We start from the raw sequence: 18,521 nt of genomic DNA on the forward strand, positions 1-18,521 counted from the left end.
CACCAGACTTGGCCTCTCAGCTGTGGGGGGGTGGAAGCGGGGAGGGAACAGAGTCCTCCGCCCCAGCTCCAGAACTGAGAGGCCAGGCCTGGCATGGGGGTGGGAGGAGGGGTGTCCTGCCAGTGCCTGCAGCGGGGGGGGGCACATGCTCCCCCTTGGCTCCCCTGCTCCGTACCCCTGAACAAGCCATAGGGCTCCGATTGTCCCATGACCCAGCCTGAATGGGGCCCTGGCTGACCAGGTTGTGGGACAATCCCCCCAGTGTAGGAGGGAGCGCAGCAGGGGCAGAAGTGAATGATTCACCCCAGCCTCAGCCCCACTCCCTCCCTCACTGCCTAGGGGGCGCAGATTGATGACCCCATGGTGAGGGAGGAAGTGGGGCAGAAGCAGGAGCTGGGGTGAGTGGCATCCCCAGGCCTCTGCTTGTCCCACCAACTGGCCCTGCTGGAGCCTCACTCACACTAGCCCCTGCTCCTGGCTGTGCCCTTCTCCCTTCTCACCATGAGGGCCTTGATCTGCCTCCTCTCCCAGCCCTTCCCCCTCTCCCCTCCCATTCACCCACAGACATACCTGCTGGGGGGTGCACATGCTCAGCCTCCCCAAATATTTTTTTCTTTCTCCACCTATGCAGCGCCTGCCCCTCCCCCGCCCTCACAGCAGGGGCCTCAATCTCCCCCCCCAACTTAAAAACAATAACAAAATAAAGGGATACATGTGCTGAAACTTTGAAACCTAAGGGGTACAATTGTTAAAAAAGGTTGAAAAACCCTGCTTTAAAACATAGACAGTGCATTCCTACTGCAAATTCTTTGCATAACTCTAGCCATGGTAACACACAGGATGGTTGTTTGCATTCTCCTCCACCACCTCCCTGCTTCACCATCATTTCCTCCACCCACATCCTCCTTCTCCTGCCCCTATATAGCCTTGCTCATGCTCTGACATACCTCTTCATTACACCATCAGTAAAAAGCAGCAGTCTAGAGAACCAAAAAAACAGGGCAGGAGGAAAGTTTCCATACATAGGGAAGGTATGGGGGACAAGTGGAGATGAGAATAAGTGAGAGGTGTATATGTGGGGATGTAGAGATACAGCAGGTTATAGCAAAGATATGGGAGAGAAAAAATGTTTTGTTCAATGGCAGAGCAAACAGAGTTGACACCCTGAAACAAACCCTCTGGAAGAGTAGGGGTGGGGAGAGGGAGGTGGGTGTGCAGTTTTGAGAGCGGGGTGGTGGGAGGCATGAGGGTCTTGAAAGCAAGGGCAGGGGGCAGCTGGTTCCAAAAGTCGGAGATGGCGGGCCTGGGTCCCAAGAGCCAAGGTGGCAGGAAGGGCAGAAACATATCAGGACACCCTACACACTCCCATATGAGCTGCTATTGCCACTGAGCAAGCTCTGTCTTCTCTGCTGTTGCTCTTAAAGCAGCAGCAGCTGGGATTTGTTCTGGAGTTCCTGGCATGGCAATACTGCCAGGACACAGACCTTGCAAGAGTGGAGGGTGATTCTGGTGCCCTCTCTCCCACCCCTTGTTATGCAATTGGTCCCATCATTAATGCCTTCATTACCTGGACAAGGTAGAATTCAATCTTCTGGACTGTGATGAATTCACTCCTGTACAGAACAACCTGATACCACTTACTTATTCCAGCCAATTGATTTACAAATTAGTTGGAAAGAAAAATGATATTTGGTTAAGTTCTGGTGTTGCAATGGCCCCATTTAAGATGACCAGAGCTCTTTTTCTATCTTGGTGTTAGTCTATCAATAACATACACACTAATCTTAATAACAGCGTTGCTTAATACACGTTCTTCAATGTTATATGAGTTCTAGCAGTATGGATAGCATGAAGAACTCTGTGTTTATGTTATTAATTTTGTGTAGAACAGAGTTGGTAAGACAGCTAGTGACGGATTTCTTAAAGAGACAATTTTTAAAATAATTTTAATTCATAAGACAAAAATCCAAATGTACTGATACTTGCAAATTCACATAAAATTCATTCTCTACCAAGAGAATAATATGTATAGCATAAGGCATTTCACAGGCTCCCCTAGCAGTTGTACATAAATTTTGAATAAGAATACTAACAGGTGTGATCTCCACGTAGGACATACTTCTTATTCTAATCCTTGGGCTGTGTCAGAGAAAATTTTAATTACTTTACCACATTATTATGAATACTGATTGCATGTATGCAAGAGGTCAAGACAGAGTTTGTAATGTGATGCATTTACAATGTAAATTAGATACAGTAGAAGCAAAGGGAGAAGTGACACAAATTGGCTTGTGTTGATTTGGCATATGTATTTGTTATACATTTGCAAGTGTAAAATAAACTAAGTTGGATGATTATGAGATGATTTTTTTGTGAGCCTTGAAGGGTAAGACACATTATTCAAGGTGTAGAGGAAAGAGACTAGATCAAGGAATATAAATGGGAGAAGGAGACAAGGGGTTAAATCTTATGTCACTTGACATGCTTAAATGGCACTTACCCTGCCATGTAAGAGCCATTTTTGGTAGCTGTGCACAGTTACAGATTTCTTCTGGGCACAGTGTTGACATGCAGTGTGATCATGCTCACTAGGGCCAGGACCTGCTAAGGTGGTACACAGCACTATACATTCACCTGGGTATGAACATAAGTTTAGGTAAGTCCCAAAAGTGTAGCTGGACAAAATCTCTTGATTAGTAAGGTGCGGGAGAAAGGATGGAGGAGGAGCTTTCCCATGTTTTAACCTAATACCCTACTATTTAGGGCATTTACCCAGGAAGCAGGAGACCTAAGTTCTAAGCTGTCCTTTCCCTTTCCCATCTAAAGGAGGTGTGAACCTGATGCTTAAAGCAGTTCATTTCTCTAGAGGCCACCAAAATCACAGACACACACTCATTAGATGGCACAAAAGGTGTATTTGCAAATAGGGTCAGAGCAAAGTCAAAAACTCAGATTACTCTGAACCCACCAAGGAATTTTGCAGGCTGTATTTATCTTTTTCCTCCTGGGCACGTGTGCAGAAACAGGAACTCTTACAGCTCACTTCCGTTTCATACAAGCATACATGTGGTTACATCACTACATACATCGCATGTATATTATAATTAACTACTTAAGTATGCAGGGCGGAGAGGTAAATATGCATCAGCTAATTAAGCATGCTCAGAGACTACTATAGGTCACCAAGAGTTTAACCCCCCCCCTTTCAAGGACACAGTCAGTTGAATTCCAGCTTTTGTAATCTGTATGAGAAAGGCTAGGGAGAAGCTGGGGGAGAGTCTGCGATTTAGTATAAGAAAAGCTGTGGCAAGGCTGGGCAAGGAAAAAAGTCCTTGGCAGTGTTTCTTTCTTATCAGGTGCAAGATGCAAGCTGTGCATTTCTAACAATACTCCATTTCTAACAAACCTATAACTTGTTTGCTGGTGTGGTCTTCCAACCACTAGGACACATCCAGCCGCCTAGCCAGCCTTCACCTGGAATGTAGGTGATTGCCATAACCACTAAATTATTGGGCTAAGACATGAGATGGCTTGACTTCATTTATTTCTGGCAGATATATGCCCAGCCATGCAGGACAATTCTGTTTTGCCAGTGTGCAAAATAGAATCTGTAAGTGTCAAAAGTATACTGACATTTCTGAGTAACAGCTTTTCAGGCTTGTAAAGTTAGATAAGATAGATGCCTAAAATATTCACTGAGGCAGGAGAAGCTGGCAAAAATATAGAGTGCATGCCCTGCTGTACTTGGAAATGAGGACAAAGAGTTAAGCAAGGAATTTGGCACTGTGCAGAGACTTGAAAGTAAGACCAAGGAGGTTCAGCTTAACAAAGAATGAGATAAAGAATGAATAGAAGGAGTAGAATGTATGTGTGTTTGCTTGGGTGTTATGACTGAAAGTTGTGTACAAGTGTAATGTGATTGGAGGGTCAGGTAGAGGAGGAGTGGTCAGATTTAATACAGCTCTGTCTCTGAGTTGTATCAGGGACTACTCAGAACTGATGGTGTTAAAGGTCTCTTAAGTGAGCAGAACTAACAGAGGCAAGGATTTTTGTGGATGATATCTTTTATGGGACTAACTGTATAGTTGGGAGGGTTATAGGCAAGCTTGTGGGTACCACTGTACCCTTCCTTGAGCTCTAACCTCAGGTCTGGTATCTTGAGGTCAGGTCTTGAGGAAGGGTACAGTAGTACCCAAAAGTCTATTTGCCTCTCAAATATACAGTTGGTCCAATAAAAGATATCATCCACAAAAATCCTTGCCTCTCACATTTCATCTGGACCATCATGGCTACAGCATCCCCCCAACTTTACTGGTACTAACAAAGATGGTTTCTCTATGGGTTTCTATAGGCATGTGTAGAATGTGGCACAGTGCAACTGGTAGTTTATGTGCTATACCTTAGTCCAAGGGCACACTGAAAAGCATCTAAAACATTTTTGGAGGTTAGGTATTTTTGGACTGAAGTCACTAATAATTTATTCATGTAGCATTGCTCTGAAAGGACTAATTAGGAACCAGGCAGTAACTGTTAGGTATGCAGTGGATTTTTGGACACAGGATGAAAAATCAGGTGTTTCAGGTTGGTAGGCTGAAGAAATGTTCTGCTTGAAGGAATCATTGATGATCCCCACCAGAAGAGGGATCAAAAATGTGCCTGGGAGGCTTTAATAATTATGACTCCATTTTTCAACAATGACCTAGGTCAAATTCTTTCACTACTTTTGCATTTCTATGACTGAAGTGAACTCCAACAGGAAAGACTGTGTGTTCCTCAGAGCTGGTGAGTGTCATTCATGTATTTAGGTTTTCCCCCCAACAGAATAGCCCCTGCTTCAGCCTGCAGTGGTACGGAGACAGTTTAGCTTGATGAGAGAACCTGGTATCCAGAAGAGTGGAGCTGGATAAGGCAAAACAGATATGATTGCTGAAAAGGACCATTTGGTCCCCTTCACAGCTGTGGCATGTGATAATTCAAACTCCTTATGCCGCAGATGAAAAACCTAATCAGACACAGATGGGGATTTAATATTTTTAGAAACAGTATTTCAAAACATTTACAAGAGGAAGAGAAAAAAGATCTCAGTTTTGGAGATTAAAACTGCTATTTATTAAATTAAATACGTATCTGAATTAGATTTAAAAATAATAAATATTTCCTGTTCTCCAAAGCATTATTTTCATAGATTCCCTTTTCAGAGTCTACCTTCTTCTTGCACTCGCCTGAAACCAGTATAGGGAATGACATTTTCAATAAGAGTGCAAAGCAACTGCTCTCAAGTCCTGTTTCTAAACAAGCCCTCAGACCCCTCCTTCTTTAGACTCCTGGGCATTTGTAGATACATGGGGGTTTAAATTGAAGCGGTGTTTTTTTAAACCAGTGGGCTGAGCAGTCCCTGAGCTGCAAGGGGGTGGGGGCTGGTGTTTTCCTCCACGGCAGTGGTGGCCCCCCTGAGGCAGCACCTGCCCACAGGCACCCGGCTCTGGCGGTCCCAGGGGGCTCCGCAGCTGTGGAGGGAAGCACTGGGCCCCTGCACAGCTCAGGCAAGCAGGCTCCAGGGAAGAAAAAAAAAAAGATCAGGCTCGCTGCTTTTCTTTTTTTTTTTTTCCTTCAGTGTAGCCTGCCTTCCTGGGCTGCTGCCGGGCTGCCTGCTGGGGCTGTCTGCACAGCTCCGGAGCTGCACAGAGCCTGGTAATTCCCTCTGTGGCTGCAAGGTAGCAAACTAAAACTCCTTGGAGGTGTTTTAGTTTGCTGCTCCCCAAAATCATTTGCTGTGCCCCAAAATCATTTAAGATGCATTATGCTGCCAAATTTGCTACAGTGGCTGGAATTAATGTGCAATATGCTACCAAATTTGCAAACTCGTGCGAACAGCAGCCCCATTAAAGCGGTGCAAAAGGGCATTTAACTTGCTTTAATGTGCCGTCTACAAATGCCCCTGGGTATTGGACATCATATTGCTCATCTGTTTTTTCCCCCAAATTCCAAGTTTTATTTTATATGAGTTCTTGTTCGATTGTTATTTATTGTTTTCTTTCTCAACTATGTCTTAAAAAAATAGGAAAGCAAGGGAGAACTCTTGAGATCTGAGAGCACAACCTGGTGAGCTTAAATTCCAGGTTTAAGGTCTGCCATTTGTTCTGGCATATTTTCTTTCACAACAGATGAGCTACATTGGAACCATCATAGTTTTCCTGGAGAAGGAAATGATCCTTGTCCATCAAACTACATTACCATAAGTAGTCAGTATTTTCAAGATGAAATGTGCTTTGCAAGCTGTGTTTGGATTAAAGATATGCTTCATGAAGAGAGGAGTTAATTCTCTATTTTCCTGTGAAGCTGTGTTAGAGAGGGAAAATATCTTGTTCTTGGTAAGGTTGCAGCCAAGGAAAAAGTCAGGACAGATAATAATGTCTCGGGTTCAAGTTCTACACTGAAGAAGTTACCAAGACTTCTACCAAGTTACCATGACAGTGGTAGCAGTTTTTTCTGTCCTTCCATTGAGCACTGTCTTAGAACTGACCGAGTTAACAATTTTGGCTCAAATCCTAAAGCCTTCCAGGTTGAGGCAGCTGGTGTTTGAGAGGGGTCAGTTTTGAATACTGATTGATTATGCAGTACACAAAGATTGTGGATTTATTTCTAAATTGAAAAGGCTTTTCTTATATCAGTTTTACCAATGCTGTGAAGGGTCTCTAAAAAACAGTGATCTAAAATCAAGCTGAAAGCTTTTTGTTAAAATTAAAAGAAAACAAACAATTCCCTTGGAATAACTGCTGTCTTAGATAGAGAAAGTTTTAAAGCCCTTGGCCAGATGTGATTCTCTGTTATTTCCAGCATTAGTAAATGTATTTACCATATTTTTGAACCAGGCCACTGGAAAAAATACATACTTGGCAGAAAATAGCATTATGCATTCTGTTAAAGCAACTACTTCTTCCTGCCTGATTCCAGCGAATTACTGCAGGCCCAGTGATGACATCAGGCTCTACTTTCCCAATGAAAGTATTATTGTAGATAAGTGCCTAAAGTTAGGCTGTAGTTTGAAGGGCAAGTACAAGGTAGTGAACACTGAACTTCTCTTGGTTTCAATGGGAGGTAAAGGTGCTGAGCACCTGCAGCATCAAGATGTAAGACATAAAGTTTTTTACTGTCCTACATACTTTAATCAGCATGTTTAGTGACCTGTGCCATTGTTTAGTATTTTTAAATAGAAATCAAACTCTTTAATTCAAAGCTGCCTGTCTGATCTTCTTTGGTCTCCTGCATTATGTCATTTACTCTCTGTTCCAGCTGCCTTAACAATTAATTTATATTTTCTAGATAGTCTTATGGGATCTATATCATGAGGTTGAATAGATATCTTGCATCTTCTATATAACTCCTGGACTGTTTGTCATGATATTTCCTATGTGTATTTCAGGATGTGGTAAACATTTTATTGTTTTGATAGCCTATGACCATGTAACTGGACAGCCATATGCTACTGTAATGATTTCTGATTTTTTAATGCTTATCCATAGTCAAGAAATTTTAACATTCTCCTAATACCACCTGAATTCTTGTTTATGAAATTCAGTGTAGTTGGTGCTTACTTTGCATTGCTACTGATCCTTAGGGCCTAAATCTCCATTACTTTGCACTTTCTGCAGTAATGTATCTGTGCAAAGTGGTTATAAGATATTGTTTGCCTTACAGAAGTGCATAGAGGCTACAAGAACATGGGTTGTCAGATCAGCTATGTTTAAAGTAAAGTGGGGGTATAAAATAGCATGAATGAGTGGTGGATACTGAATTCGTAGTATTTACATCCCCTTTGTACTTTCTCACATGGGTGTGAAATGATGGTGCAAGCTGCAGAGCAGTATTGACCTCCAATCTTTGAGCATGGACAAATACAAACTCAGCATGCTTTCAAAAAGGGAGGGAGCATGCTGTAGCTTGGGAGTGCATACAGTCCATGTTACACTCTTATTACTATATGTGCATGCATCTGTAGCAGTACAAGTGAGCTAAATAGCTTCACCCTTAACTTGGGATGAAGTAGTTAGACTTGGAGTGGTTTTTCTACAGTGGTATAGGCTTCTGTACACCTAACTGTTACTGTTACAGCATAACAGCTGCTGCAGCTTCCCCTCCCCTTTTGAAACTGCTCCAAGCATCCCAGTTCATGTTTTAAATTCCTGGTGATTTAGAGTGCTGTAGTCTCCTTTGTAGTGATGTGCTCTCCCTATTTTATTCAATTTTTTTTATTTTCAGGGTAGTGAGAAGCTGGAAGAGAGATGAAGTATGGATAAGGTTTAGTAGCCTCTTCTTCTCTATGCAAGGGACCACACTTTTGAGTTGTTACTGCAGGAACACAATTGAGACTAGTCTGGGAAACAGCTGTCTATCATACAAGTACCAAGGCTTCATTATAGCAAATTTTATTAAATATATACAAGTTATTACTATTTAAACATAATAAGTATCATTCCAAGATCTGCAAACGTCTCTCTAGCTGTTGAGAGCTGCAGCAGAGCCTGTATTAATGCTAGTTTCAAAGCTGTAAGCTAATGCAGTGCCACAAGGTACACAGCATCACCTTTGAAGGCAAAACTTCAAGTTGTATTCTTTAATTACAATACAATTGAACAAATATTTTCTGACAATAATATATTTATACATTTCTTAAATTTCCCAACTCTGTCCAGCTTGTTGGAGGGAAGCAAAGAATTCTGTTATCTTTAGGATTCTCAGATGATGAAGAAGGGAATTCGTACCAAAACTTCGGATGTTAAGGGCCCTGTAAAGGTAGAGAGGTGGGCACAGGAAGAAAAGAGAAAGATGCATCCATCTCCTCTACTGGCATCCAGCCAGGAGGTCTTAATATATTTTTCTTGCATAGGCTCCCAAGACCTGTACTCAGTGAGGATAATGCTTCCTATCGCTGCTTGCCCTTCCCATAACCTCTCCACTAAATTGGTAGGTCAGCTTCTTTTTGACCTTCTTGACTTCCCCTGTCTTGCCATAGTTTCTCAAAGCCCGTGCCATTTTCTGGTAGGTCATTTTCTTGCGGTTACCCTTCTGGATGCCCCAGCGGTTTGCCAGTGCCTCTTTGTGTTTGGAGGAGAACTGGAAAGTGCCTTTTTCCTTGTCTACCCACCAGATGCTGTCTTTCATGTCTCCATTGCGAAGAAGGTCCAGAAGGAACTGGTACAGACGAATTTTTTTCTTGCTTCCTGTGTGAGGGACAGAGAGAGAGGCAGTGAGGAGAATACTCTGGAGCTTCAGTTGTGTTGCACGGAATGGGGGAGTTTGTACAGTTTGTGTCATTTTTCCCTTTTTTTCTGGCTAACATGTCAATCGCATATATTCTTCGATGTGCAGCAGCTACAGTAGTGGATCCCAGTGCAGTGTTGGGTGATCTGTTGTTCTAAGCGAAAAACAGAGCTAGGAATTCCAGAGATCTAATTTCAGCTCTGACACTAATTTTCTCTGCAGCTTCAGGCAAGTGATTTAAAGCCTGATTCATAGAGGTTCTGAGCATGCAGATTTGTACTGATTTCAAGTAAAGCTGTGAATGCTTGGCCACTCTGCAAATCAGGGCCTTAGTTCTCCCATCTGCCTACCTACCAGACGTGTTGTGAAGACTAATACCTGTGCAAGACTTCTAATATATAGTGCACTGTATTAATGCTCTGAGTTATCTAGTAATTTAATATCAAGTTAGAAAAGGTAGGAACATGGAACTAAGGTTCTGATCCAAGGCCTGCTTTGATCCCACCAACTTTACAGGGCTTTGGATCAAGCTCTGGGACATGTGTGCTGGATTTAAGAGAAGAAGCAGGGCTGAGTGACTGGTCAAGATGCACAAACTGTAACATCCAGAGAAGAGATGAATTCAGAGCTGCCTTCTAGAAAGGAATGGGGTGCAGTAAGGTGGAGGGCAGTGGGGAATGGAAACCAGTAGTGTAGAGACATGTCTGGGCACCAGGGACAAGGGGGAAGTAGCAGCTTCCAGTTCATGATCAAAAATGTGTGGCTACCAGCAGCAGCTTCTTTTTCTCACCCTTCCCTCCCCCTCCAGTTGGAGCCTGGGGCAGTTCCCCTGCTGCTCCCTAGTTACGCCACAGAGGGAAACTGTTCCAAGAAGGCTGGTACAGTGGAATCAGAGGATTAAATGGCAGGAGAAAGAGCCAAATTGTAAATGGGAAGATGCTGAATTAGCAAGCAGAGCAGAGGAAAAAGGCAAGAGTACATAGATATGAAGTCAGGGATAGATAAGGATTTGGCCATTAAACATTCGGCAGACAGGAAGTAGGTGAGGAGACAGTGGAAGCTAAAGCTTACAAGCTTAGTTGTTTTTACAGCATCATCCATCAACACCATATCAATGCGATCTGCACATGTGGCCTCTTTTTGTTTACTAACCTGGTTCTCCATGCATAATCCCAGGAGTTGGGTCTACACCATCAGTCTCCCCATCTGATACCTCCAAAGGTGGGCTCTGCCTCTCCATGTCTTCCTCATCAGAACTGGGCTGGTGTGGAGATGGGTACTGTAGGCACACCCGGGGCAAATAGGAGACCTGTAGGAGGTGGGGAAGAATGGTGGAAGGAAAGAGACAAAGAGAGGGGCACCAAGTGAAAAAGGGTAGGGGTGGTGGGGAGAGTTACAGAGAAAGTGAGGAAAAGTGACAGATATACGAGATTATTTAGGACAATAGCCAGGGACTTAATTGCTGCAATTCAAAATAAATATGAAGCAGTTTAAACTTATTTATCTGATATTCTCCTGTAAAACAATGTCTTCTATAATCTAGCCCCTCTAAGAGAGGGTGGAATAAAGCAGATAAGTGGAGACAAAAACAGATTTTAGTCTACATCCTCTAAACCTATATAAATCATGTCAGTCCTCAGGGTCTCAGTTTTCTCACTTGTTAAGTAATCCTCCCTTTCTAATCCATGTGATCATCTTCATTGTCAGTCCATGCAGTCAAGGATGATTGTCTTCCATGAGTGTCTTATCTGTGGGTCTGAAGGTGGCTGATGAGACTGATCCAGGATCAACAGACTCTGTTGCAGCTTGGGCGCGTGTTTCCATGCAAGGTGCATGGCTCTGGATGCTTGATTCGGTCCACAACACACTGGTTCTGCCACTCTCACTTTTCCATCTCCTGTTGTCATGAGGTTTCATAGTACTGAGATCCTTGCAACAGATTCTTCCTCTATTTGGGGTGATCCTAGGTGATAGTCTCCCATGAGTTGATGTTGATGTTGAATTTTTTTCAAGTTGGCCTTGAGGATGTCCTTGAATTACATGGTGCCTGGTCAGGAACAGGGATGAATTTATCTCTGCCACTGCTCATTTGGCATCTGGTGCCTTAGGGATCATAACCAGCTGGTATGAGTTAATGCACAACATTGCTGGAGCAGATGCAGCTTGGGAAGGAGACAGCTGAAAACAACTCTTTGATGGCTATCCCTACTTCCTGTGCTAAGCAGATCTCTGTGCAGGAAAAAATCTGGACCCTTTTCCTGTTCCTCTTGGGATAACAAGGCGTTGTAGTATATCATATTATTCTGGATGAATCACATCGAAGTCAGGCAGGGGAGATATAAACGATCACAAAAATGGTTAACAATAAGGGAAGCTATAATTTGGTTCTGTGCCACCAATGGAAGGACACTGCTATGTGCATCTAAGTACAGCTAAAAGTAGGGAAGAGTAAGGAACTAACAGCCTCCTTTCTATAACAACTCCCACCAGTTCAAATATGGTACAGGTGAAATATTCTAAACTGGTAGCTCTAGAAACAGAGATAAGACACTACTCCTTCCCTCCAGCATGCATGGAAGACAGTGTCCTGTGTGTGACACCATTACCCCAGTCATAGGCATTAGATAGGGGAGGGATGGTCAGTTTGTGATTCACAGCACCCACCCAACAGTGAACGCCTGATCCCTTTCTGATGAGTCTTACATGAGCCTGAAATGTCCCAATAAGTTGTGTGCAAGTGGTTAGTTGAAGGGTGCAGCAGCTGGCGGTTAGTGAGTCAGCAGGTTGGCTGTAGACGAGCATGGCAGGAAGGGCCAGGATTGGGTAAGAGTGTGTGTAAGTTTCCTGTCAGATCCCCAAGAGTGAAACTCCAGCCCTCACCACAGAGTCACCTTTAGCATTTTACAGTTAAACAAGCTGCAGCCTCAGGGGTAGGAAAAAAGAGAAAGATGGGGGGAGGGAACTGGGAGTGGACTGCTGCCACTTACAGCAGACAAATTGTCCCTCTGGAGAGAAGGAGATTACAGAAGCTCAGGGTAGGCAGAACAGAGAAAAGAAAATGATGCCTGCAGGAAGAGTGGGGAGAGGGGAGGGGGAAGAGTATGGTGCCTCCAGTGGAAAGGTATGAGAGAAGGTGCACACAGTGCTTCAGGGGGTTGGGTGAGCTGTCCTGATGCTACATAGATTTCCATTTCTGCTACATTTTTGGTAACAGTGATTGCACCAATGTGTGAAATTCAGTATGTGTGATATGTCCAATGTCCTGAAGATATTATGCAATAAGTCACAATGTTCTTGCTGGGGTGTTTTCAGAGGCCTATTAATGCAATCATGGAGAGGGGAAGACTTCAGAAACTGCTGGCTACTTTCCACATACTGCTGCTACCTTGGAGCTACATTTGTCATTTTCCTTTGTCCACTCCTCTTCACAAGTCCCCTGTGCATTCTTTCCTTCTCTTCTCAAGCAGCCTGTCTTTTCTTAACAACTCTTAACAGACAGTATGTGATGAGCAACCTGGAAAGATTTATTCAGAAAGACTTGCCCAAGAACAGCTTAGATCTCAAATTGGAGAATGACGTAATAGCTACAAAAATTAGGGGCAAACTTTTGGTTTGTCCCTTCTTCAAGAGCATATTACTATTGTGATTTTACATGACAGCAATGGATGTGGTAACAGGCATATTCAGTATAAGGACAAAAATGTCTCCTGTTTCTGTTTCCCTGAAAAAGTTTTGAAATTACTGTTTTTTTGTGATGCCTATTCTGTTAGCTCCTGCACCAGGAATTGAACCATCTCCGGTACTAACTGCATGAGCAGCTGCAACTTGAGTGAAACAGCTAAAACTCCTAACTAGAGGTGGTGATATGAGTCTAACACTTCACATTCTCTGCAACTTTGTATAATGGTAGACCCATGAGATGCATTGACCAGGAGGTTACAGTTGCGGCCCAGGTAACTTTTTGGAGAGGACTTGGACAGAATAGAATTAGTCATATGCCCCTTGTCCTGAAATCTGTGATGATGGTTGAGTAGAACAAAACAGTGGAATGAACATAATTCACCTCTGCTGTTCTCTGGTGCTGTTTAGGAAACTGGCCAGGGCCCGTTCTAATTCTCAGTCTTGACTTGGATCCGGTCACTCTACTGCAGCAGCTTGTCTTAGAACTAGAACCTGTACAGCTTGAAATTCTACCAGAGGTTGGTTTCCTAGGAGGCACTTTTTGCCAGTCTCTTTGCACCTGATTTTCTTTTTGCACCTGTACTGAAGGTCTGTATTTTTCCATACTGTTGAAACATTATTGAGAACTCAAATTTAGGGGGCTTTGCAATAGATAATTTTTCTGCTGGTATAGAAATTTGCCACCCCAATTCAGGGTATTTTCTAGTATGCCTTTTTTTAATCAGAAATATATACCTATATATCTATAGATATATATAGATATGTATCCTGTTTTCTTTGAATAGAGATGGCCAAAATAGCTAACCTGTGTGCAGGCAAAATCTCAACTATGATATCATTGTGGCCAGTAAGAAGCTCCCTTTGACCTTTGATTTTGCTGCTTTTCGTGTATTTTGCATACAGTTTGGGTACTGTCTGCCCCTAGGAAATTCCTTGTTCTCAAATCATGCAGTTCTCATTGTTCTCAATAATGAGCTTGGACAAGTTCCTGGGGATCTATGTTTTAATCTTCAACTGCTAGTCCCCTTTAGCCTGGCTGCTCTGCAATGTAAGGGAACTCCTTTTGGGTTCAGACATGCTTAGTATTCTAGACCCAGGTCCTTTGCTTTTCACTGCAGAAAGTGGTTGTGTTTAAGTGACTTAGTATAAAATCCTAGTACAGAAAAAGCACAATATTGTGTGTCCTTTCTACTTACAAGGTAAAAAACCTAGGTGCTCTGACCTCTGTTGTTTCAATGTGGAAAAATTACTTGGAATCTGTCTCCCTTTGGAAACACTATGGATTATCCCCTTGTAAAATCACCAGAGCTGGTTAAAAAATTCCAAAGAAACTTTACAAAAAAAGAAGAATTTGCAATATCATTTAAATTAAAACATTTTTGGAGACAATGTTCTGAAGTAGTCCTGCCTGGCTCCTCAGCTTAGTCGGGGACAGTGGGGCTTCCAGGCCCCTGAGCCCAGGATTCCACTCTCTCTTGTGGCAGAGAATTTCAAAGTTGTTGGTCTTTATTCTGAATTGTAATGAAACCAGATCTTGAAATCCCAAAGTCCTCTGTGCAGTGAATTACCTTTTTGCACACAGGTCTGAAAAGCGTATCTCTTTCAGCAATTAAGGCATTCTGTGAGTCAGCGGGGTGATGCCTGGTTGTGTGTGGCCAGACATTATTCAGAACTTTAGACCAGGACTTCTCTTTAATCCTCTCCTTGGAGTGTGTTATATCAAATGTTCATGGGCAGTAGTAACTCTTAGCATACAGTTGACTAATACATTTGGCATAGCACTATGCACTCTGATGCCCCTTGTTCTCTGCCGTTTATGCCATTCTGACTTCTGTGCAAAGGTTGAAAATCATACCTGGTGGTTGAGCCCAATATGTGGGGCAGGGAGCCCTGAGTCTAGAACGTGCATCTGCTCAATCTCCATGTGCCGGTACAACTGCTGCAGCTGCGGAGGCTGTACACTCTGGAGTTCTGTGAAGTGATTGTCCCCGAAGTTCTCAAATTCACTGTGCATGTGATGTGGATGATAGTCCCAGTAATGCTCTAAGGAAAATAAAAACAATGTGTTAATGGAGGAATAAGAAGCCTGAGCATTTATCTGCTCTCTTAGTTCTCTTATTCTCCCCAACCCTCCTAGTGACAAGCTCCATAATGAGGCCTGCTTATTTTCAGTTCTGATCTACGTAGAGCCTTCTGTTGGTAAAATCTCCTCTCTCTGATCTCTGATATGCTTTGAGGGTGATTCAGTCAGCTTAAAGCAACTCCTTCACCTTTGTATATAATTTTGAAATTAAATTTGAAACACTCCTCAGTTTTAGATTATTGTCCATCTCATGCTGTCCCCAAATATCCAGTGATCTTCAGAATTTTGTATCAACTGTGCACAATTCAGAATCCAACAAGGGAAAGTTGGAGGCTTTGTGAGCTCAGTTTCACTTAAAGCTACAGTAATTTTATACACAAATTGTGTGCACTCTGTTTTTAAATTTGTCTTTAAACATTTGAATTGATGGATCTTCCATGATGTCTCTGCAGATGTATTCTATAGGCTTATATAGCTCATGTCAAAAGCCCTTTCTGACATTTAGCTTGAATTTTCCTTTTATTTCATACACCTTTTCTTTTAATTCTCGCTCTCTGTAATGTCCTAAACCAAAATCAGTTTCATCTCACCCTTCACTTGTAGATTGTTGTCATGTATCATCCCACATAATCCCAGCATGTCCTTAGTTTTCACTTAACCCAGCTGTATGTATTTAGCTTTTAATCTTTCCATATTATTCAATATTTCTAGCCCCCTAATTATGTGTTTACTCTTCCCTGAATGCCCCCCTGCCTGCCAACATCTTTCTAATAGTGTGATGGACAGATCTGAGCATGCTGATCCAAGTGTAGGTATCCAGTACTTATGTCTCCCATTGGCAAATAAACCCCAAGTTTAAAAAAAGAAGAGGAAGAAATGTCTCTCCTCCTTCCCAGCCTGTAAGAAAAATAGCTTGATTAGGATTTGTAGGGGAGGTTTTTTGGTATTTTTGCTTATTTTTGTACATATGAGTGAGTTGAGTATCTACATTTGGGTGTGGCTGTGTGAAAAACTTAGTGAGGCAAAGCTAAGTTAAAAAGATAAGTTTTGCATTTAGTTGTAACTGCAGTGAGGTGGTTTTTTTTAAACAGATGAGTTCATGGGTTGATAGTTGTTGCAATAGAATATAGCTGCTACAGGAGCTATAGTAGTCACTGTGGGAGAGGCAATCTTTTGGGTAACTAGGGACAATCTGACAGAGGGTTTTGAAAATACAGACACCAATTTTGAACAGGATTGTCTTCACTGAAGACAATGTGTTCACAAAAAAAAAAAATAGCAAATAGTACAGGAAAGGAGAAATAAGCTATCTTTGTCTCCTCATAGGAGTGGTAAGGGTCTGTAGAAATTCTTTCTGTCTGAGTCTCTCTACCAGACCACTTTTTGCTACCAACCTTTAAATTTCTTCCTTTCTACTTTTTTTATCCAGAATCACTCTGTATGGGAGGGGATGAATGGGTATCTACAGTAATAGCCAGGTAGTCGATAGGTTGACTCACTAATTATACTCCTTTACCTTTTTGTTGGGTAACATTTTCTACAGACAACATCTGGAATTTGACAGAGTCCAAAAGTTAAAATTTTCTGAGATGAAAGAAACATGGTGGTGATTTCTTTATACCTTGCAATGTGAGAGAGTTTTACTTCCACTTGAAAGAGGAAGTGGTCCCTGTAGGATACAGGAGGATCCTGAAGGTTTTTTGGTTACATCTAGCCTGAGAATCTCAGTCCATGAGATAGCAAGTTGTGTGAGAATGGACCCTAGGGGTTACCTAGACTGTTCTTATTGGAGGCCTTGGACTGTCCTATCAGAGGCATCTTTATCTGGCTAGGAGACTGACCTCTTTCTTTTCATGTGAAACTATGTCACTGGGATTCAGTCTTTCCCCAGGCTAATCTGCTGCAAAATTCCATACCTGCAAGTGACATGAAAGCCACATGGATTTTCCATTTGGTCCAAAAGACAGCAGCCTATTTTCTATGTAATAAATTAATGTGAGCACATTACAGGAGTGTTCTGCACTCTGTGCTGGTTCATTCATTAGACTGTTCTGGATCTGCTTCACCATTCTAGTACTTATCTTTAAAAAGTCATTAATGGACTGGTTCTGGGTTTTCCAAAGATCCCCTCTATGTGGCACGTTGCAAACATTGAGATCAGTTGAAATGTTATGGGAAGCAGAGCTCAGGAGGAAATACAAAGAGGCTAGATGCCAGATGTGTTCACTTAAGTTTTTATGCTGGAGTTTCCCACCCTCAGTGACTAGCTTGCTGAAGAGACAGGAATTTACAATTCATATGCAGCCTTCATGATCTTCACTCCTAAATAAGATGATTAGCCATTCTCTCAGCACATGGGCTTGAATTTTTAATAGCAATTATTGCTTCTGTGCCTCTGGCTGTCTCTTTATTTGTTGGAACCTGTTTCAAGGCTTCTGCTACCCTCACACCTCTCTTCTAGGTTTTTCTTGACCAGTACGCTAACTTCAAAAACTCTAACGCCTATCCCAGCTAATCATTGTCATACTTTGCCTACTCAGACATGGTTTTCATTTTTAGTTGGATTCTCTGATGCTGAAGTACTGTAAACAGTTTCTGCATTTCAAACTTATGATGGTAATGTGAATAATGTACCATTTTGGAAGTTAAACACTGTAGCCACATACTACAGATATATAACAAAACTGCTCTGGGTCAGATGTTAGTGTAGCGCAATATGTGTATGCGTCTCTCTGTATGTGAAATACTGCACCCAGATATTCAACAACCACTGTAGAGGGAGGACAGTATTTCTTTTTTAGTGAATTATTTATCAGTGAGCTATTTATGATTTAATTCTTCTCGGGGGAAAAAAGGTTCATTAATTCAGTACATTTCACTGACAGTAAAAGGTAAACTATTTCTCTTGCCAAATAACTCTACAATTATTGTGTTCTAGTGTTGATAGGTATGTTGCACCATGTCAGGTGCCAGTAGTGCACAGCAGAAGATATAAATAGCTGCCTCTACAGATATATCAGTTGAATTGTGACTCTTTTCTTTTACATTTTTGTAGATCTGAAGTTGGTTATGAGGTATAGTTGTTCTATAATGTTCACCAAGATAAAAAAGGAGAGAGAAGAAAGGAGAAAAATAATCTTAAAATGAAAGTGTCTATTTTGTGGTTCAAGGACAATGTCAGTAAAAGCCAGGTTAGGTCTACACACAGGAGTAATTCTGAGAAATTTCGTTTGAAGTGAAAGAGGATGTGAAAAAAATTCTCTGTTTTAGAAATATGGAGATTGTGTTTGTTTTGGTCTTTTATGTAGTGAAAGGTTAAAGGAAGGACAGATGATGAATCCTGAACTCCTCTCATTACACAAAAAGAAGGTGGTTTGGTTGTACTGGTGGACTGAAAGGCTCCATGCTTATATCCAATATAGAGATGATGGTTTTGGTCTGTGTGTGAGAAAAATAGTTGAAGAATAGCTCCTCCTTTATTCCAGAGAAGATGACA

At 42.1% G+C, this 18,521-nt stretch overlaps 1 protein-coding gene and 1 long non-coding RNA gene across 4 annotated transcripts in view; one reads left to right on the plus strand and one right to left on the minus strand.

The window, feature by feature from the left end:
- LOC149871740 (uncharacterized) overlaps positions 1–18,521 on the plus strand; it is a 98,193-nt gene that overhangs the window by 2,142 nt on the left and 77,530 nt on the right. The gene's annotated exons all lie outside the window — the stretch shown is intronic.
- The window catches only part of SPI1 (Spi-1 proto-oncogene), a 101,100-nt gene continuing 90,995 nt past the window's right edge, over positions 8,417–18,521 (minus strand). For all 3 annotated transcript variants that reach the window (XM_090033133.1, XM_090033132.1, XM_090033135.1), the window contains exons 3-5: positions 14,798–14,985; positions 10,414–10,570; positions 8,417–9,221 (exon numbers count right to left, since the gene is read on the minus strand). In XM_090033133.1, the coding sequence (XP_089889259.1) occupies positions 8,905–9,221; positions 10,414–10,570; positions 14,798–14,985 (662 nt within the window). In that variant the 3' untranslated portion in view covers positions 8,417–8,904. The remainder of the gene's footprint in view (positions 9,222–10,413; positions 10,571–14,797; positions 14,986–18,521) is intronic.

Source organism: Crocodylus siamensis, chromosome 2 (assembly GCF_052110815.1).
Source record: "Crocodylus siamensis isolate JL-2025a chromosome 2, ASM5211081v1, whole genome shotgun sequence".
NCBI lineage: Eukaryota > Metazoa > Chordata > Crocodylia > Crocodylidae > Crocodylus > Crocodylus siamensis.